This window comes from Engystomops pustulosus, chromosome 2 (genome assembly GCF_040894005.1).
Source record: "Engystomops pustulosus chromosome 2, aEngPut4.maternal, whole genome shotgun sequence".
NCBI lineage: Eukaryota > Metazoa > Chordata > Amphibia > Anura > Leptodactylidae > Engystomops > Engystomops pustulosus.
Genome location: NC_092412.1, coordinates 156,333,595 through 156,355,329, shown reverse-complemented (window position 1 = coordinate 156,355,329; position 21,735 = coordinate 156,333,595). Strand labels below are relative to the sequence as shown.

At 37.4% G+C, this 21,735-nt stretch overlaps 1 protein-coding gene across 2 annotated transcripts; it reads left to right on the top strand.

Moving 5' to 3' along the window:
* The first annotated feature begins 687 nt into the window (after window positions 1-687).
* LOC140116632 (uncharacterized) lies at window positions 688-20,961 on the top strand. Of its 2 annotated transcripts, XM_072133105.1 has the most exons (5): window positions 688-763; window positions 2,827-2,887; window positions 11,555-11,626; window positions 16,905-17,618; window positions 19,662-20,960. In XM_072133105.1, the coding sequence occupies exons 3-5, from the start codon at window positions 11,563-11,565 to the stop codon at window positions 20,468-20,470; spliced, it is 1,587 nt and encodes a 528-aa protein (XP_071989206.1). In that variant the 5' UTR covers window positions 688-763; window positions 2,827-2,887; window positions 11,555-11,562; the 3' UTR covers window positions 20,471-20,960. The 2 variants fall into 2 exon arrangements, with proteins under 2 accessions (XP_071989206.1, XP_071989207.1); XM_072133106.1 differs by lacking the exons at window positions 688-763; window positions 2,827-2,887 and adding an exon at window positions 11,174-11,205 and having other exon boundaries at window positions 19,662-20,961.
* The last annotated feature ends 774 nt before the right edge of the window (window positions 20,962-21,735 follow it).

Sequence of the window (21,735 nt, the reverse complement as noted above, 5' to 3'; positions counted from 1 at the left end):
GCCTGCATACATGGGTTTTTACACAACCAAATGTGTTAGATACTTGACAAGGATAGATTGTGATATCAATGTTGAGCTATAAGCAGGTATCCTACATGATGAGTTGCTTGGAGTACTAAAGAAATGAAAAAGATGACATGGTGTTCCAGCAATTCAATGGCCAAAGCATTGGAATACTTCAAAAACAACGAGTAGAGTTGATGGATTGACCTCTATTGTCCCAAAAACTCAATAAAATGGAAAACATGTGGGTAGAGTTGAAAGAAAAAGTGTATTCAAGTGAGTCGACCAGTATGTACCAACATTGGAAATGTGTTGATGGGATTGGACTTTGGTTGAAGACATGCTTGAATATCATCCAGAGCATGACAGAGATTCTGGCAGAGTTGAAAGCCAAAAGCAGAGTTACAAAATAATAAAATTGTTGTAGTCTCATGTTCATAGTGTAAGCCAAAGGCTGGTCAGATACTAGAAAGGATGTACAGTACTTTTCACCCGAATTGCTCATATGGGTGCATGAGGATTTTTGTTTTTCTCAGCAAACAACTGTTTGCTTTATTAGGACTTGCTGTTCCCATCTCCTCCAGTCCACATCTTGTGGACACACTCGGGGAAACCCAGGTGACTGGGATTGTCCTCATTAGGGAAGTATAAGAAGTCTTCTGTTAGAGCAGGCAATGGCAGAGCATGGCTGGTAAGCCAGAAAAGTGTTTACTCCTGCTGGAGACTATCTTAGCTTGTCGGATTTTATTTGTTGTTATAGGTGAGGAAACAAATTTCTGTTTATTGAGTGCCCAGATGGGCAGGCATTTATTTTATGCTTTATATGCTGCATTTGAATACTGCTTTTGGAGTGAATAAAACATTTGGACTGCTAACCTTGGACAGCTACCCAGCAACCCCAGATCCTGACAATAGCTGAATGGATGCTGAGATATACGGCCTGAAACATTTTTAAACATTTTGTGACCCTAGCAATGGTTTAGCTGCCACTGACTTGAAAGAGGAGAATCTGCTTTAATATAAACTAGCAGCAAAGTGAACCAAATTTTATCCACACACTGCACAAAAATATGCGCAATCCAAATTAGCCTGTAATGTAGGACCCCGAGCCATCTGATTTCATGGGATTGTCATTTCTTTACAGTTTGGGAATTAGATGTAAGGCAGATTTGGTTTTGAAGTGCCCAGGGTGAGATATGGTCCTCTAGCGGCACTTTGAGGTGGCTAACCAGTAAATTTCAGTCAAAAACGTGCATTATATGATGAATCCCTTCTTACTGCTGTGAATTATCATCTTTTGTATACCTATGGATTCCATGAAACTATGCAGAGAATTATGAATTGTCCCAAGTCTTTAGAAGCTCAACCTGCCTGCTGCAGTTTCAAGAAGGTGGAACTCTACTGCCATCTTTTGGATATTCGTGGGTTATAGTTGATTGTTTTTGTTTGCAAATATAGACTAATAAACTATAAATAAAAATTGCAGATATGAGCTGCATTTTGTATAGATACTAGCATTTTACCAGAAACTTATTTTAGGATGCATTGTTCCACAATACGTCCCATTTTTAGCTACCCCAATAAGAACCAATTAAGCCCTAGAAGGAAAAAGCATTGCATTTCAGGAAATTGACTGGATGCAGCTCCTCTTATATAACAATGCTAATGATGGGGGTTATAAGTAAACCTAACCTTTCAACAAACCTTACATAAATCAATAGCCTTCTCACCATTAAAGGGCTGAACCAGTGGTTTAGTGTCCCAAATGGCCCCCAAACTTTATACTCACCTCTGTCCTCAATACTTTGGCACCTGCTTGTTGTGAGTAGTGAAGCTGGCATAGTACACCACGGCTTTACTGCGCAGGTGCCATATGTACAGTGTAAGTGCAGTGAAGCCGAGATGTTATCCCGGTTTCACTTGCCTCATCACGAGAGGAAGCACCAGTGCAGGATCTTGAGATGTGAGTCAGATGTGCCGCATCAGACTCAAAGGGGAGTATAAAAGTTTGCTTGACCCTCATAAAGGTCAATTTGGGACCCTAAACCACATGTCCATATTGACCTGTAGTTGGTTTAGGGTCCCAAATCAACCTGACAGGTCTTCTTAAAGTTATCATTTGTATTTTTACCCAGGGAAAGATGAAAGTAGATGAAATTAGTGAATTTCATCTACTTGGATCAGTAGCAGGCTTGAAGCAAACTGCAGATATAGGGGAGGAACATGGACAAGTAGTCTACTTAAATTGAGTATTTGTGGATACAGGATTTAAAAAACAGATGTTCTCTGCTAATGGGGGCATGATCTAAGTTACCCCCCAAAAATGTGACAAAATCTACCATCTATGACTAGACTAGTTTAACCCCTTCATGACTAAGCCATTTTAGGGCTTTAGGACCAAGCCTGATTTTTTTAAAATTTGCCCTGTTTTATTATAAGAGGTTATACATATGTAACGCTTTAACATATCCAGGGTTTTGACATGCGGCGGATTAATTTTTTGCGGGATGAGATACACTTTCAGGTACATCATTTAGCAGGGTTTAATAGCTAATAATAAAATTTTATTAAATCTTTCTTGGTGGTAGTTAAAAAACGGTAAATGGTTTTTAGCATTTTTTTCCCCGGCCATTTACGATACCATAAAAAGAATGTGTTACTTTTATTCTATGGGTTATCAGGATTACGACAATACCCCATTTATATAGATTTTTTTTTTTTTTCGGTTGACTTGTGAATATAGAACTCATTTTATGAGAAATTTGCTTGTTTTTGCATCACCATGTATTAACTGGCATAACATTTTAATTTTTTTGTTTACAGAGCTGTTTTAGGGATTGGTTTTTGCGAGACAAGCTTTACATTTTCTTGGAATCATGTTGAGGTAAATGTTACTTTTTGATCGCTTTATGAGGTCAGATGTGAATATTTCATCATTTTTGTGAGTTTTTTGCGACACTCACTGTACGGGCTCAGTGACAATTTTATTTTATTGAACAGTGTGGTGTTTTTTGGTGATTTTCACTTTTTTATGTTGTATTTGATTTTTAAATGAGGGGGGACTTTTCTTTTTTAAACTTTTTTAATTGCACTTTCCTTTTTATACCTTTTTTACTGTTTTATTTTGTCCCAGGTTGGGACATAAACATGTGTTCTTTAGAACATAAACCATGCTGGTGTGCAGTATTTTTTGCATATTTGTGAAAAACAACAATTAAATATTACATGGTTTTTCTTGCAACCATTTTGAGAGTACAACCTCTTTTTAATGTGAGGATTTTGCATGTGTAAGACTTTCAATTTATTTATAATATTAACATTGTTTTTCTATGGAAACCTAAGCTGGTGAAACATCCCCCACCTGGGCCCAGCCTTTCTCATGGTCTAGAATAGATGAAGCAGGAGCCTGGAATACATGAGTAGCTGGCTGTTGTGGCCTTGGGCACTCTATGGAGAGGCTGATAGAAGAGGTTTCTCCCTGTGGCAACCCCGATGTGTGGATAGGGATCCCTGGGTGATGAAAGGTGGGGAGCCGTGAAGGTGAACAGTAGTATCAAGGGATCACTCAGAGGCAGATAGGTGCAAATAAACTGCAAGTTCTTTATTGGAACTTCAACAGTAGGCAACGGCCTTAAACAGCAGAAGACTGGAAGGAGATAGCTGGTCGGAATGCAAGTCCGCAGGAAGATGAATGCTCACAGCCTGGATAATGGCTTCAGGCTGGGCTGGAACAGATGCAACAGAGTCTGGATGGTGGATCTCTGTCCTCAGGCCTAGTCTCTTGGGACTGGCCAAAGTGTCAGGCAGCTTGCCAGCACACTCCTTCCTTCACAGTAATCACAGAGCATACAATTTGATAGTACATCTAACTCTTAACATCCCAGTCTTAAAGCTGAAATTACTAAGTTTCCATGTTGAAGACCACCTAGTATATTTAGACAGGTTGTCTTAATTGTTTTAATTGGGCTGCAAGTGGAGTAAAAATAACAAAGAAAGACAAGATACTACTATTGGTCCTTACCTCTACTCCTTTGTGGGAGTCACATTAAATAGGAGGTCAGCAATAATGCCGCCTTGATTGTATGCACATACTACAGCTCACGCCAACGTCACCACTGAGTACCGGAGGTACTGCGCTAGACTCAGGGCCACAGCAGTCTGAAGAAACAGGCAAGTAAGTTGGGCCTATCCCATAGGCTGTACACATGGACAGTATATAGAAATTTAATGCACAGCCAGCCTGGTTGCTGGCTAAAGCAGCCTGGCCAACATTGCTGTTGCGGCTTTTCAGCCAGCATAAGGGACCGTTTCTTCGGACTGCACATGTGTGTGTGAAAGCAGCCTAACACTTATTGCAGCATGCCTTGGTGCCTAAGAGTCAGACTGCAGGAGGATGGTGTGGTGTCAGATCCCAGCTGTAATATTCTATACTGTGGCTATGCTGCAGTTTTAATATGTGAACACTACACACAGCACAGCAAGATGAGGCCTACTGACTGAGTAGCCGATCACCACCACTGCACTCCCTAATCATAGTTACAAAGGCAGCGCTGAACAAAAGTGCTCCACAAGTATAATGGAGAGACGTGCTTTTTTCATAATTTTACTGCAGCGTATGTATAGTGACACTAGTAAGTACAACTTGTCCAGCAGATAACAAGCTTTCATACAGCTCTGTACACGGTAAAATAGAAAACGTATTACTTCTAAAGCTGTGGCATTAAGGGCTTCAATTTAGGAATGGGCACCCTGTACATATTGAGGGGGGAAGGAGGGTATTTTTGCATAGTTGATTCAGATAGCAGAGAGGCTACCTAGACTGGAGCTACAAACCAAGAGTAAAACTCCTTTGACACCATTTTGGACCCAGACAAATGTTGTATGGCAGTGGTGGCGAACCTATGGCAATGGTGCCAGAGGTGGCACTCAGAGCCCTTTCTGTGGGCACCCAGGCCATCACCAGAGCACAGAGTTTGCCAGATAGGACTCAAGGCTTTCTCTTGTGATCCAATACAGCACAGGACGTGCCATGTTCAGCGCTATTTTAAAGCAACACCCTTGGCTGCCAGAACTACAAGAGGAGTGAGAAGGTGTGGATAGAGATGGATTGTCATTGGAGCTCCTGCTCTAGGTCCCCTGTTTATACCTCTTCAGGGGACCCCGGAGGGAAGCTATAATCCAAATTTCTCCATCATCTTTCTATTGTATTAGTGAATTCAGGAGCCCAATACGATCAAAGCCTGTGCTACAGCAAGTAGCAATAAGTTACTGCTTAAATTGTCATGTTGGCACTTTGCGACATATAAGTGGGTATTGCCTGTAGCTTGGGCACTCTGTCTCCAAAAGGTTCGCCATCACTGTTGTATGGTATTAAATGTGTATACAAATGCAATTTTAAAATACATTTTGTCCCAAAGTTGCTTGAAGGTAGACATGACTGTTAACAGTTTATTCAGATGAATGCAATTGTCAGGTTGTCACTTTCAAGAAATATTCACATTTTAAAGTGTGGAATATCTTTAGGTTATAAAATTGTTATAAAAAATTTTAAGGCGTAACTAAACTCAACAGAACTGCATAAGTCAAAAATGCAGATGATAATAGTAAATGTTGATTTCTGTTGTGTCCTTCACTGACATCTAAAGGAACCTGAAACTGTTCACATTCACTGGAGTTTTATCTTCTGACTCATCAAGTGAAATATGCTCTATGTATTTTAACAGTTAATAATGTTATTTTAGGAGGCCAAGTACATATCAATTACTTTAGGGGTTAACTTTATTGCATGAATGTGCCTGTGTTAATAAAATGTTAACTGGTCTTATATAAATCTGTTTGTTACAATTTAAGTTTTATTTAAAAATTTCTAAAATTTACATTTTTTTTCTTGGCTTGCATAAATGCAAAGTGTCTCAACCCCCTATAGAATATGGGATTAACAGCACTGCTTCTCTTTTTGTCACCAAGCAATGTCTATAGACTACAGCATGAGTGTATGGTCCTCTGTAGTGCCGTGGATCAGAGAAACTTTGGGCATTTGTGAAGATTTAAATATTTCCCCTATACAAAGTCAGCCCTTTATTGCACATCGGTGGTTAACTTTCATAAATTTTTAGTGTTTCGTTATATATACATTGTGATTATTAGTACTCTATGTATAGACCTGTAGAATGGGTTACTGGACACTGAGATATGTTTTACTGTGTATCTCTAACTAAATAGAAGCCAGTAGTTTTCAACAGCTATAGAAGAAATAGTTTTTCCGCTGAAAAACAGACTTTACCAGAAAAGCAGACATCGTGATCTTTAGTATAACCTATGCTGTCTGGAAAGTTGTTTACCACTTTAGAACCTGCCAAAAATATTATGGGGACTTAATGTAAGTCTATGGGAGAATACTATCATTGTTTGTTCTGAAATAGAAGGTATATAAAGACAACAGTCACAGTTCCTAGTCTCTTGAAGTTGGGGAACAGAGCTTGGTGAAGAGGACTGCCAGTCTACCTGAACAACCAGAAAAAAGTGAGATGAGGATATTTTGCCATTGACCCTGGGCTCCTAACCTTTGGCCAGGGTACCAGCTTAGTGAGAAAGAGAGGGACAACTAGCCAAGGCCTTTAATCCGCATAGGATACTTCTGTCAAGGAGGAGAAGTCAGTCCATGCTTTGCTTGTATTCCTTTTTACCTGAATTTCTTCAGTAAAGAAGGTAACTGTTCTCTGTACACTGGACGTCTCTGGACGTATTTCTCATTGGGGTGCACCACTTCTTACCATCTATCCTGGAAAGCAGCAACATGTGGTGACACCTCAACGGTTCCTTGCTGACCCAGCATAGTGTTGGGGCCACCCCTAGCCTCTGCACTGCACATCCATGTCAAATGAGGTTCAATGTGGAGAAATAAAAGATTATTTACCTTGGCACTAATTATCTACTTACAGCATATGTCCTAAAGGGTGTAAATATGGGAGTGTCCTTTGTTGAGAAGGATCTCAATGTACGTATAATTTAAATAATTGATTAAGTAATAGCAGACAATGTCAAGGTTTCTGAAGTCAACAGGATATTTGCATTAACCCCTTAGTACCCAAACACATAACTGTATGTTCAAATGAGCAGTGTCTTGGCACAACTCTCAGCTAATTCCCTTTAACTTAAACCTTTCATGACTGCCCATCGTAAATATATATATGTTGGGTGGTTTTGAAGGGGAGTATGAAGCGGGCTCATGGATGGAGCCCTCTTCTTAACCGCAGGTGTCAGGTGTATTGTCAGGCACCAGGGATAGTGAACCCACTGGACCACTGCGAATGATGATGTAAGCCGACACCCATTCACTAGAACACATATAAAAATAAATAAGCAAGTAAAATATATAAAAACACTTACTCCAAGTGATAAACCCCATAACAGAAAATGGCGCCTAAATGTCGAATCTCCATTTTTTTTAATTTAAATTTTGCCTTCAATAAAAAAGTTGTACAGTATGGTATTAATGAAAACGTCATCCCATCCTGCAATGACAGCTCACAATAAATTTGTGAGCTGGTAATTTCAGTTTCCTTTAGGGTCAGTCTTGGGACTGTTCTTGTAAGGGGATGAGCAAATATCTTGGCTTCCAGGGCTTGTGTACTTTTAGGGTATACCAGGTACAGTGCGGTTATCTTTTCCTGACCTGGTGCCTCCTTGGCCCCTCCCACTGGCCTCTTTCCTGCTTCTACACATGATAACTGTAATACCAAACAATTTATTACTATTTGCCCTACTACATTAATCTTTGGTGGGGCTGGTAAATAAAAATTAAAAGTAACTACAGGTCTACCACTTATTTTATTATATACAGGCGGTCCCCTACTTAAGGACACCCGACTTACAGACAACCCATAGTTACAGACGGACCCCTCTGCCCCATGTGACCTCTGGTGAAGCTCTCTGGATGCTTTACTATAGTCCCAGGCTGCAATGATCAGGTGTAAGGTGTCTGTAATGAAGCTTTATTGATAATTCTTGGTCCAATTACACCAAAAATTTTGAAACTCCAATTGTCACTGGGGCAAAAGAAAAAAAATTGTCTAGAACTTCCATTATAAAATATACAGTTTCGACTTACATACAAATTCAACTTAAGAACAAACCTCCAGACCCTATCTTGTATGTAACCCGGGGACTGCCTGTATTGTTGTTTTGTGGTTATATTTAGGCGATAAAAGTTTTACCCCTGTTTTTAAAAGTTATTTTTTAAGCCTATTAGTAAGTTGATATAATTCTTTATTAGACTGTTTTATGGTTTGTAAAAGTAAAAAAAATGAAGTAAATTAAAGGGTTAGTCTGGATTATGTCAGACAACTTTTTAGAGAGGGAGTATAGAAGAATGCAACCAGGAGTAAGAGATAGCAACCAGGGTATTGTAAGACATTAAGTTAGTATTTCCAGTGGGCCATTTTTGTTAAAAATGTGTGCATATTGCTTCTTTGTCTACATATTTATTTGTACTTTGAAAAAAAAAAAAAAATCAAGATTTTACAGCCTGTTGAATATAAAGGTGTCTGCTAAAAATACACAGGAAAGGACAATAAGGCTAGTCAGCTGGGTAGGTCCTCTGAAGGAGTAACATCCTTTTGCGGTTTGAGGAGGTGCAGAGAGGCATACTTGGTTAAGGTTAGCTGCAGGCTAACGGTCTAACGTCACAGTTTGATGAGTGTTGTTCTTCAAAGCATCAATTGCTGCTGTTTACTGAAATCAGGTAATAGCTCCAGGAGCTTCTATTTTTTCGAAGGGAACATAGTCTAAACATTTCACAAATATTTTGAGTGCACAGGAAGGGTGCAGCAATGATGAAGTATTAACTACACCTATTCACTGAAAAGAAACAGCCCGTCATACACAAATGTTACGATAACGACCCTTAAAAATGTGACATAAATAGCTGTGTCAAGGACGAAGTTATGAATGATTTTTCAATCTGTATTTAATGCGAGAACTATGAGCGTCATCTGTTCATCCATTATACTTGAAAGCATCTTGAAACACTGGCGTCATGTAGGGTTATAAGGGTCAACATTTAAGAACCTCATGTGAAATATTAATTTTAATATTTTAAATTCACAGTTATTAAGGAACTTTAATGAACATGGTCTCAAGGATGCATTTTACTTTGCCTAAATTAAGACCTATGTCCACAATAATGGATGAGTGCTTTCTTTATTCTTAGAGGACATCTGCACTAGATGCAATACATTTTTACCCCTTCCCGACTAATACTAAGCCGCACTTCGAGAGTGGGAGGATAGGGAAGGCTCACGGCTAAGCCCCCTCCTTGCCAGGGGGATTTTGCTGTTTATTGCTGGATCGAGTTTCGGCTACAAAAAAGGTAAAAAAACTCAAAATTTGAATTGCTCGTTAAAATAGATCTATGCTTTTCATGTCAAGTCTATGTATGGATCAAAAGGAAGGAGAACATATTGTTGTCCTAAAACTTTAAATAAAACTGAACAGGTCTTTATCCTTGATGACGATTTTATGTAAGTTTCATGAATATAAAATACAATAAATCTGGTTGATGCTAATAAATCCTAAAATTTCAATCAAATCCTAAATAAAATTAAACATGGATCTTGGATAGTTGCAGACAGACAAATGAAGGTTAATGGGAAGGTAGTGGACCCTGGTCTAGGGCAAAGACAATCTGGTTAACGTGACCTGCTGTTTTTGAAAATGTATTTGTTGATCTGGTCAAGGTTGATGTTATATTGAAAACATTTCTTCCAAGCCAATTTGTTAAGGTTAATTCCCACAGAGTTGTCCGTTATGCATTCAAATACGCACCCATTTCAGTCTGATTTGTGCCAGTATTGTATCCACACTTTTTTTTTTTTTTTTTCACATGGCATCTTTTGACCTGTTTTTTTTTTTATAACATCTGTTTCCTTTAGTACATGCTCAGAATGTTCTATTCCTCTGATCTGTAGAGAAACAAAGAAATGTGAATAAACACATAGGGGGTTATTTATCATTAGGCTGACTCTATAAGACAGTTCTATGTCTGTCTTTGGACCTCCGCTGTAGTGTTCCTATGTTGTGCTTGCTATTTGCAACTTTTTGCCCAAAAAGTCACATATAAAGATGCATTAAAGAAAAACCCCACAATATACATTGAAATATGTGACACATACACCACGCTGGGACTGAAGAGACAATGTGACTTTTCAAAAGGGTCAATAAATGTGCGAATCTTAAATGTGGCCTCGGTTGTAGAAGCAGTTCTTCTATGTCAATGCCACTATTTTGAAGTGCCAGAAATAACTCTGTGTGACTTTTTAGCATTAAAACATGAAACTTTTTAAAACTTTTCATGCTAAAAAGAGCTGCAAACCAATGATAAATAACCTGCAGTGACTAAAAAGGGTCAGCTTGCTCTCCCTGGAGCATACTGAGAAAAAAAAAAACTGGTTTGAATAAGCTTAGAGGCTGATTTGTGATAATGGTTTTATTAATAACTACTATCCATTTGATATGCATAATTGTTCCCTGGAACTAATCTGAATGGTCAGGGCAAGAAGAAGAACCCATAAGGGTTTAGCTTTTATCAGAGCTTGGACACATTGCAGAAGATTCCTTAGGAGGTGAATGAAGCCTCAGCTATAGCCCACTCCTTCACCCATGAAGGAATAGCTAATTACCTATTTTTGTTCTAGAACCTCAAAGAATTAAATTTTAACCAATCACACACCAACACAATACAACCCCCCTCATTTAGACCACCAGATCCACTGATATAGCTGTTTTGTGAATTTCTAAATGTAATGTAATATATATATATGTGTGTGTGTGTACAATAGGTATTGACAGATGTAAAGGCCATTGGTGACCTCAATCTATTAAGATGTTGATGATTTTAGTCCAGGCTAAACTGTGGGTGTGAACCTAGATTTCATGGTCAAAGGAGATAAAAGACACAACTATGTGTTAAAGCAAACAAGATGGATTTCTGTTGTGTTACGTACAGCATCATAATTCTATGTATTCTATTCGCAAATCTGTCATCAGTTACCATAATTTGTTTTTTCAGTGCAATCCTGCCCATATGCTGTCATTGGGTGAATTGCAGAGTCTTTTGTATTAAAAGGATTTATTTTGGGAGCAGAAATATATAAAACAGAGTAATCTACTAAGCAATAGAGTAGTTATTGGGAGCGAAAGAAGGTAAGAGATATAAGGTTTACACTATTAAAAAACAATATAAGGTACTAGTAGTTTTGTTTTGCATATACATGTAGAAGAGATCCCACAACCGGATTCTTAACAAATCTTTTTTTTTCAATTAAAATTTAGCAAAATGCAATTTGTTACATAACTGATAAACAGGGGTTTACAAAATGAATGCATTATAATAATATATTATGATGAATTGATCCTACAGGTAAACTTACATTTCTTATATGTTTTATCACTATATTAAACCAAAGAATTAATTACATTTTTTACACTAAAATGAAAAAACATTGCAGCTACAATTTTTTTTAAAAAAATTCAACTTGTTTGTTTTCAATAGGCCACATCATGAACTCCTCACTCTTGCTCTCTGTTCTTGCCCTCTGCTTAGGAGCTGCCAACTCCCAAAGTAGTAAGTAAAAACCAAACTTTTGTCCGTCCAAAATTTAATGTAGAATGTGAAAATAATGGGGAAGACAGTGCAGTTAGACTGGACAGTCTTATTCTGCACCAGATTCATATAAGTGTCTGGTGCTTGGTGATAAATCCGGTACAGTATAAGATGGTCTAGTCGTACTCTGCACCTCCTATTAGTTGGATTTCTTTACACAAAAAAGTTAGGACACAATTCTGTTGGGTTAGCAGTATTTCTTGCGCACTGACCTTTTTGGTGCTGGGCCACACCCATTTTCTTACACCACACCCATTTTGTCAAGCTACTCATAGGAGAGTAGACAAAAATGTCTAAAACCCTTTATAAATGATGCAGACAGTTTTTTTTAGTGCAAACTACGACAGAATTCTGTTGTGGACACATTAATAAATCTCCCCCATTATGTTTATGAGGAACAGACAATGATTTCTATAAGAAATGTCCATTGGATGGATATGAAGGTCTATCAAAAACAAAAATTAACAAAAAATTTATTTTATTTAACAAAATTTTTTAAAATTATTAAGAACTAGCAGGACTGAATATTTTATAGCACAGATGTTAAATTGATGACAGTGATCAAAGTTTGACCACCTGGTAGCTTTATGAACAATTATATAGCACCATATATTGGTAATACCTCTAGTATTTACATGTAGAAATATTTATATTATTGTATTTTCCAAATGGTAAAAAAATTTTGTGTTTTGTGTATAACATTTTAAGTAAGTGCCTTAATTATATTGTCTACTAATTACTTTGATTAACTTTTGATTTCATAAAGACCCCAAGAGGTCTCATGATAGCATTACAGTTATTGTACTGCAACATATGGTGAACACGATGAGCATCAGAAACTCCATAGTATGGGAAAGAGGGGGGCTGGTCAGCACAACCTGATACGATGTGATATATGATATAGGGCTGGCCTTGAGCATCATGCATGAACATGAAGAAACAAAGAGAAAAGCGATGCCCAAATCAGGCCAATACATAAAGAAACAAGATATGATCCAACAATAATCTCTTTATTAATGTAAACAACGGACAAAATTACCATGCACAGACATCTAAAAGCATTTAAAACACAAATATACAAAGAGTGACCAATGTGGAGATCCCGGTCTGGATCATCCACAAGAACCTCCAAGACCAGACACAAAGTACTGTCTGTAAACCTCTACCCAATTAGTATAAACTTGTAGTGGATGTTATATAAAATGCTCCTTATCAACTGGTGGTGAATCATGGACAACATACAGCCCCAAGGCAATCCTTGAATAAAGATCAGACAAATTCTAAAGTGCCAGTGCTACCAATATGACAACTCTGTCTGCCCCACTGATGGATGGAGAAATGGACAAATGTGGAAAAAGCATAAGAAAAAGTGCTGATTGCAAGTGGGATCAAATAAGGGATCTTACAGTATGTAAGGTGAGGAGATACACTCCTATAGAGTGAGTAGAGCATTGGGAACGAGGCGGGACTGGAGGTACCTCCAGTCCCGCCTCGTTCCCAATGCTCTACTCACTCTATAGGAGTGTATCTCCTCACCTTACATACTGTAAGATCCCTTATTTGATCCCACTTGCACTCAGCACTTTTTCTTATGCTTTTTCCACATTTGTCCATTTCTCCATCCATCAGTGGGGCAGACAGAGTTGTCATATTGGTAGCACTGGCACTTTAGAATTTGTCTGATCTTTATTCAAGGATTGCCTTGGGGCTGTATGTTGTCCATGATTCACCACCAGTTGATAAGGAGCATTTTATATAACATCCACTACAAGTTTATACTAATTGGGTAGAGGTTTACAGACAGTACTTTGTGTCTGGTCTTGGAGGTTCTTGTGGATGATCCAGACCGGGATCTCCACATTGGTCACTCTTTGTATATTTGTGTTTTAAATGCTTTTAGATGTCTGTGCATGGTAATTTTGTCCGTTGTTTACATTAATAAAGAGATTATTGTTGGATCATATCTTGTTTCTTTATGTATTGGCCTGATTTGGGCATCGCTTTTCTCTTTGTTTCTTCAAACTCCATAGTATGTCACTGTAGAATTCAGGCATCACATAGGTTTTATCAGGCGTTGTTAACCCCTTCACGCTTATTGATCGATATATCCATGAGCGACCTATGAAGTATGTATGAAGAGGGTTCACGGGGGGAGCCCTTTTCATACAGACATGGGGTTTGCTGCATATTGCAGCAAACACCCATCACTAACAGCCGTGGTCAGTGCTAGCACCAATTCTGTGTGTTAACCCCTTGATTGCCGCTGGCAAAGATGCTGGCAGCATTTAAAAGACAGTGGTGCGTGGCCACCGCCATCTGTGTTGCTCCACCTGATCTCAGACCCGAGGTTGCATGGTTTCTGAAGATTCGTAACAATGAGCTAGTGGCTCATTGTAATGAATCCTATGTAAAAAAGACATAAACTGCAATACAGTAGTATTACAGTATATGGTAGGAACAATTAGACCATCTATGGTTAAAGTACCCTAGAGGGTCTAAAAAATAGTGAAAAAAAAAGTAAAAAAAAAAATTAAAAGTTCAAATCACCCCTCTTTCCTTAAACCTGATCTAAAACTAAATGAACAGTAAAAAATACAAACATGTTAGGTATTGGCATGCCTCAAAATGCCTGCTCTATCAAAATATAAAACCGGTTATTGCCAGCAATGAACCACATATTGGAAAATAGCTCCAAATATCCAAAGAGCAACTTTTAAACCATTTACATAACATAAAAATGATGAGAAAAATGTTGCACCGTGCTCACAACCGTAGCAATGAAAACATCTTGCATAAAATGACACCTCACACAGTATGAAAAGGTTGTTATTAGGGTCAGAAGATGGGGAAACAATTTTTTTTTCGTACACATTGTTTTAATTTATGAAAAGGTATTAAAACACAATGAAACCTAAACAAATTTGGTATCACTGTGATCGCACCGAACTAAAGAATAAAGTACACATATCATTTGGAGTGCACAGGTAAAGTTGTAAAAACTGAGCCAACAAAAAGTAAGGCAAATGCGTTTTTTCCCCAATTTGGAAACATTTTGAATATTTTTCCCGCTCTTCTGTACACGACATAGCAATATTAAATAACGTCACTAAGAAGAAAAATTTGTTATGAAGAAAATAAGCCCCCACATAGTTCTATACACGAAAAAAAATGAAAAAGTTTATAGATTTTTGAAGGTGGGGAGCAATAAAAGGCTGCATCCTTAAGGGGTTAAAGGGGTATTCCCATCTGAATATTGAGATTTAATTTCATTTATTTACCATATGCATACATTTCTTCAATTGGATGCCATTAAAAAGATGTACATGTATAAAGATAATTTTTTCATAAATGTAGCCATTTGGTCCCTAAGAGAGATAGCTGTCATTAGATACGACCAGTTGCTGGAGAGATTGTGCAAAGAAACAAATAGTTTTTGTATATGAAATGGCCAGGAGTACCTGCATGTCCTACAGCTGTCCTAAGGTACATGAATGGTCACCGCTGCCAGAGTGCATAGGTGGTCATATCCCTGACAGCACAGGTACATTTTTCAAATTACATGCAATTAAAGAAATGTAAGTATAAGGAAGATGAATGAAATTAAATGTGAATGCCAGACGAGAATGCCTACTTAAGTATCCATATTCACAAGGGCTACTTTGAAATAACAAAACCTATGAGCAACAGCTTTCATTTTCCTACAGCAATATATAAAATGAGACCTGAGCTCTGTTTGACTGCCATAAGCAACTTGAACAGTTTTGCTCCCTGATGGTTCTGATAAATCTCCCCATTATTGTCTAATAGTGGATGATAAATCTGTTAGACTGTCTAGTTTGCAGTAAACCTCTTTATATTAGTTTTGTTTAGCATAAAAATATGCATTTTAGGCATATTTTTGATGCAACTTAGGGGATGTCCTATTTTATGGAGATCACACCTCTGCAGTACCGCCCAATGAATGATATATCATGACCCCCAATGAATAATAATATATATATAACGCACCCAAAAAGAGATAATATACACAGTGCCTCTCCAGTTAATAAAAAACTTCACTCTCCTAGAATCTTGCTTTCAGAAGGTTTTTTTTTTTTACATCGGGAGATCCATCTTGGATCGAGATGCCAAGATGGCAAAATAGAGGAACAACACTGGATGCAGACCCTTGTGTAATAACACAAAACCGATTGCTACAGACATGTAACATATATAGGACGGCAGACACACAAGTGTCCCTCCTATGACGTCAAATGACCATCTCTATGCATAGAAATACAAAAGCAAAGGGAAAAGAGTATCAGGTCTAATGAATTAATTCTTTATTAGAGAATATATAATTAAAATACATACAGTATAAAAACATCAAAAATAGGGCTCCAAGCAGATGTATTGCCATCAGACCAAAGAAACACCCAGGAGTACAATTCAACAAGTATAAGTGCACACTGCACAGTGGGCAGGCATAGCTAAGAGCAGACTATGCAATACGGCACAAGGTCAAAGTCAGTAGTTATCCTTACTCTCTAGGAACATAAAGCGGCAGCTAATACCTACCCATTCTTAAAACTCCGGGAGTTCTAGGTCATGGTCAATTACCCCAACGTGCGTTTCGCGTTACCTCCGCTTCCTCAGGGGACATAAAGGAGTTAAAGTTGCTTCACACTTTGTTAAGTATATAATTCCACATGTGTTAATTTATAGTTTGGTGCCTGCAGTGTGAATCTTTAATTTTTAAAATCATGAAAATACAGAAAACTCTTTGAATGAGAAAGGGTGTCCAAACTATATACTATATAGATAGTAATCAACCCCAATTTTGTGGTTTAGTACGCAAGAAATGGTCTGGTCACATTTAGTACTTTAGCAATGGGTTGCAGCGCTAAAGATGTTATGTTAGTGGTGTTTCCTGGCCCATGACACCATTAATACAAGTTATTGTCCTGATGGTAATCTTAGCTGTAGTATGCATACTATGAACATTTTATGCGTACTGGTCTAGTCATACCTAACCCTTCTGGAAATGAGTAGAAATAACTTTTTCTTTCATATGACCTATATATGTAATTTGTATATATAAGTTATATGGAATGCATTTAGAAACCTGTTTACCTGTGTATGAAATCTATTGTAGGCAAACCTTAATGTACCTTAACCCCACTGCAAAACAATGGTGTTTTTCTGTAGATAATACCTTTTATTTTTATGTACCTATATTTTCTCTTTCTATTTAACACAGATGCTAAAACGTGTGCTTCTTGCCACTCAACTGCTGGGTTGTGCACCCAGAAAACTGGCTATGTGATATGCAGCTGTACATCGGGCTATGTTGGTAATGGAGTAAACTGCACCCCTATTGCCTCCTGCACTACAGATACCTGTTGCTCCAAAGGTTATTACTGGGATAACAGAGTAGGTTATAAAGTCTGCACAGATATCAATGAATGTGCAGATTCAACAACAAACAAGTGTGTCTTCACATCAACTTGTGTGGACAAGAAAGGCATTTATCTATGTGGCAGTACCAAAAATATTTCATGTAACGGTACAATTTGTGCTTTTGATGAAGACTGTGTAAGTTTTGAAAATTCGGCAGAGTGTGAAGATCCATGCTTCGACTACCAGGAACTGAATGGGACCACTAGATTGTCTACAATCAACTCCACAGGTGTATTTACAACTGACCGATACAACTTTGGTTGGTTCCGTTACATTGGAAGTGGGTTGAGGATTCAAGAAGGTTGTGTTGGTCCTGTAAAATGTGGATCAGCCGAACCATTTACTCTTAACAGCAGCCACCCAGCTATTGGAGAAGGAATTGTCATGATGAATCTGCTGGCTAACACTGTAAGCGGATGTACAGCTGCAGGAACCATTCCTGTAAAAGCCTGCCCTGGAGGATACTATGTCTATAAATTCTCTGGAAGTTTGAAGTCTGAGGTTTATTGCACAGGCAAGTATAGATCAAGTATACTTATTTACCAATACTGAATTAGAATAATCTATGTTAATAGATTTCTTACTTAGGACTCACTTCCTATAGCAGGGGCAGACAAAAATATGAAAAAAATCAGCTACCTAGAAGACTTATTAACACAAAACCATACAAAAGCCAAGCTGCAACTTCCAAACTGGTGAACAAAAAGATTATATTGGCAACATTGCGCACCACATTTCCAATTACTGAGAAAATGTTCATAAAGACCAAAACACCCTCTCTCGATCATTCACTTCCTTTGGGATCAATTCACATGAAGTCCATATTACTGCATCTTCATTCGATGTCTTTAGATCCCATTAGCCTAGATCGGTGAAGGCAATCCTATAGTGCAGATCAAACAACACCCAAAAATCACTTCCACTTCCACAAAGTAAAAAAGCGCATCAATCCAGTCCGACCCAGGGTTTAGCCGTCACAGGCTTCTTCTGGGACTTGTTTCTGGCTATTTGCTGGACACTCCCTTAATTTATACATCAAGTCTACAAAACAACTCTTCCAAATTATGAAACTGTATATTTTTTTACAGTGTTAAACACATCCAAAACTCTATGAACACATTTTGTATGTAAGTATATTTAAAATTCCCACCAACAAGTCTCCATTCCTGCAGCCAATCAGCTTTTTATTAGAGGACGGCCGGGAAAAATTTAATTAACCATTCACATTCCTCTGTTTGGCACACCACTAACTTTCAGTCTATCAAATTTGCTAATAAATAGAATATTCCATTTGTCTAAAGTCACATTATTCACCTATTTTCAATTAATTTTTATGTGTTCTAAAAACAAGGGGAGGATCGAAAATTCTATATCCAGATATCCGATAATTTTCATAGCCCCATCCAAAAGAAAAGGCTGCATTTCTCAACCTTTATCTTGCACAGATAAGAACTCTTTATATATATTCAAAAGAAATTTTTCAGTTCAAAGTCAGTAGTTAGACCATCTAGACACAAGTTTTTTATATTATATATCAACATGGCCACTTTCTAATTTTGTTTCTTAGAAAGTTTCTTGTTTTTTACCAACTATATTTTGAAGCATTACATATTTTGCATTGAAAGAAACTTTTCAATTTTTCTCTTTTTTTCTTTTCAAATTTATGTAACTACTGATAACCATATCTTTAATAATTGCAGATTTCTTATATATGATAATTGGTTTTTCCCCCAAAATGTTGTCCAGAATTGGGTAATTTTTTCTAAAATATACAAGTTTTTTCAATAGCTTTTTTTTCTTCAAAGAGCCCAATTTCTTTTGAAAAAACCTTCAATAAAGATCTTTGATTGTGATATGAAATCCTCTTTCTTGTATAATTCCATTGTATTCTTTTTATCTGTCCCCAGGGAGATTAATGGCAGCTGCTTTTTTCAATATAACTATTTAGATTGGTTGGTTGAAAATTGTTTCTTGTATTAATTTCTTTATTTTAAAAAAATATTTTAAAGTCTAAGATTTCAGACAATCTTCACTATTCTCATATGTAATAGATAAATTACCGCTTATATATAAAATCTTATCTCAAAAAAATCCTTTTTTGTAAAAGACAAATATGGATTCCCACTCATGTACAGATAAACAAAATGTTGACCCTATAGCAGTCCCTATCTGCTGGTTATAATAATCACCATCATACCAAAAATAGTTCCTAGTCAAGCAAATTTGATACTATCAAGGATAAAAGTTTTATGTTAAGATATTAAATTTTCATCTTGAAGATGCCTTTACACCTTGGGATTGTGGAATACAGGTATAGAGAGATTTACAGAATCTGCAACAAAAATCCATTACTTTTATTTATTAACTGTCCTAAATGTATACAAAAAGAACATTTTTATAAACATCTATTTTTTCCTGTTTCTCCTCTTATTGCATTGCATCCATCTGTTTAAGGCATCACTATCACTTGATGTTTGTATCTTGCAAAATGTTTACATTTAATGTGGTTTAGTTCTGTGCAGTGCAGTTAATAATCAAATTATTTATTTCATTTCAGATCCAAATCCATTTGTTGTTCCAACTTTGCCTCCAACTACCACAACCCCAACTACTACTACTCCAACTACCACAACTCCAAGCACTACAACAACTACCCCAACAACCACAACTACTACACCCACTACTACAACTCCAACCACTACCACCCCTACTACTACAACTCCAACCACTACCACCCCTACTACTACAACTCCAACCACTACCACCCCTACTACTACAACTCCAACCACTACCACCCCTACCACTACAACTCCAACCACTACCACCCCAACTACTACAACTCCAACCACTACCACCCCAACTACTACAACACCAACTACTACAACACCAACTACTACCACACCAACTACAACACCACTGCCAACTACCAGTCAGCCAGCTCAAAATATCACCATGACAACGCTAAGAAGCAGCAGCATCGTCAGTGTGACTTCCTCAACTAGACTGGAAAATGGCACAGAGTTTACAAGTTTAGAGCTGAATGAGACTAAAACTGTCTATGTGGAAGTTAAGACCATTAGTCCCACCATTATTGTAACCAACATCAGCAGCTCAGTTACACCATATTACTCTAGAATAACTATGGGTTCTAGTCTTCCTATGATATTTACTAACAGCCCAGCACCCCAAAGCACAGAAAATGTTACTGTGACACCAAATCAGCAGCTTTTCCAGCATAATTTGTACCCTAGTATGCCATCTCAGATCAAAACTACAACTGAGACTATTACAGTTGATAACGCCAATTTTACAAGCACTACAACAACAACAACAATTACAATAGAGGAGGTCATTGTGATACTATAAGTTAGTTTTGCTCTAGATTCTTCTCACATGCAAATCGGTACAGTGTATCAGATTATACTTCATTCTGGCATTTATATTACTTGAACAATAGTTAAGAATAACAATATTCATCATCTAGTCCTTTACACTTATCCATATATACCCACAAACCTACTAATTCTGTTACAGTTACTTAATTTATTATTCTTGATCTTTGTGAGTAGATATCTATAGCGCTATGTAGCCAATAGGTGTTGGCTTATTTTGAGACTTATTAGAACTCTGTTATTCTTTAGAAACTACTGTATGTAAAAATAAAGACTTCTGCAAGAGACTTTGTAACTTGTATGGTTTAAATAAAGTCTGTGAAGGCATAATGCATAAACTGAATGCTGAAATGTTTATTTCTTACCTTTATGTTTTGGCATAATATATGTCCTACAATATTCCATTTATTTGGATTAAACTTTAAAGTTATCCACATTTATAATAAAGTGATAAAATCTCTATGGAAGTTTTGTTGAAAAACACTTGCATAGACACAGACAATTATGTCTATGCCAGAATTATTTACAAATAAAATGCTGTTATTGAGTGTTTCAGACTATTTTTGGGGCAGCATTATGACTTGACAAAAAATGGCGCCAGATGCCTGAAATTTCTGTGTACCAGTAAATTGAGTCCTTAATTAGATCAACTAATAGCTTGTCTAAAGTACAACTCCACTGTTCTAAATTACTCGATATACATCATCCAGCATAATTTATCTGGCACAGAGTAAGGGTGAAATCACAAGTCAGCACAAAGTATACGTGAGGTAGCCGCAAAGATGGCAGTTAGCTCATGGCTGCCGCATACGTACAGACACCGATAGAGCAGGTTCTATTCCTATTCCAGCTCGCTACGGAGAGGGGAAGGTTGAGCAGCCTCTCCTTCCGGTTTGCGTACACATCTACAGCTGCTGACGTGTGCATGTAGCTTGAGACTATGAAGTCTAACTCTGCACTAGTTTACTCACTGACACTTTGTTAAATCTCCCCCACAATCTTTAGCAGAAATAAGGTCTATACTTGGCCGGGTGGAAGCATTTACTTACACATTCAAAACACTTTGAAGAGAAGAATTGAAGGGATAGATACACATTCATATTAATAGATACACATGCATATCTCATCCTAATTTGATGGATTAACTTGCTTCATGCATACATCCGTGCATGAACATCACAATGGTAACCAAGTGATCTTCAATTGGCTATTTTATACTCAAGATGTGTTAACCATCAT

Bases quoted from the DNA above. Each gene is read 5' to 3' on its own strand.
- LOC140116632 (XM_072133106.1), top strand. From the start codon at position 11,563: ATGAACTCCTCACTCTTGCTCTCTGTTCTTGCCCTCTGCTTAGGAGCT. The intron at 11,627-16,904 runs GTAAGTAAAAAC...TATTTAACACAG, and splicing joins AGCTGCCAACTCCCAAAGTA to ATGCTAAAACGTGTGCTTCT. The intron at 17,619-19,661 runs GCAAGTATAGAT...ATTTCATTTCAG, and splicing joins GTCTGAGGTTTATTGCACAG to ATCCAAATCCATTTGTTGTT.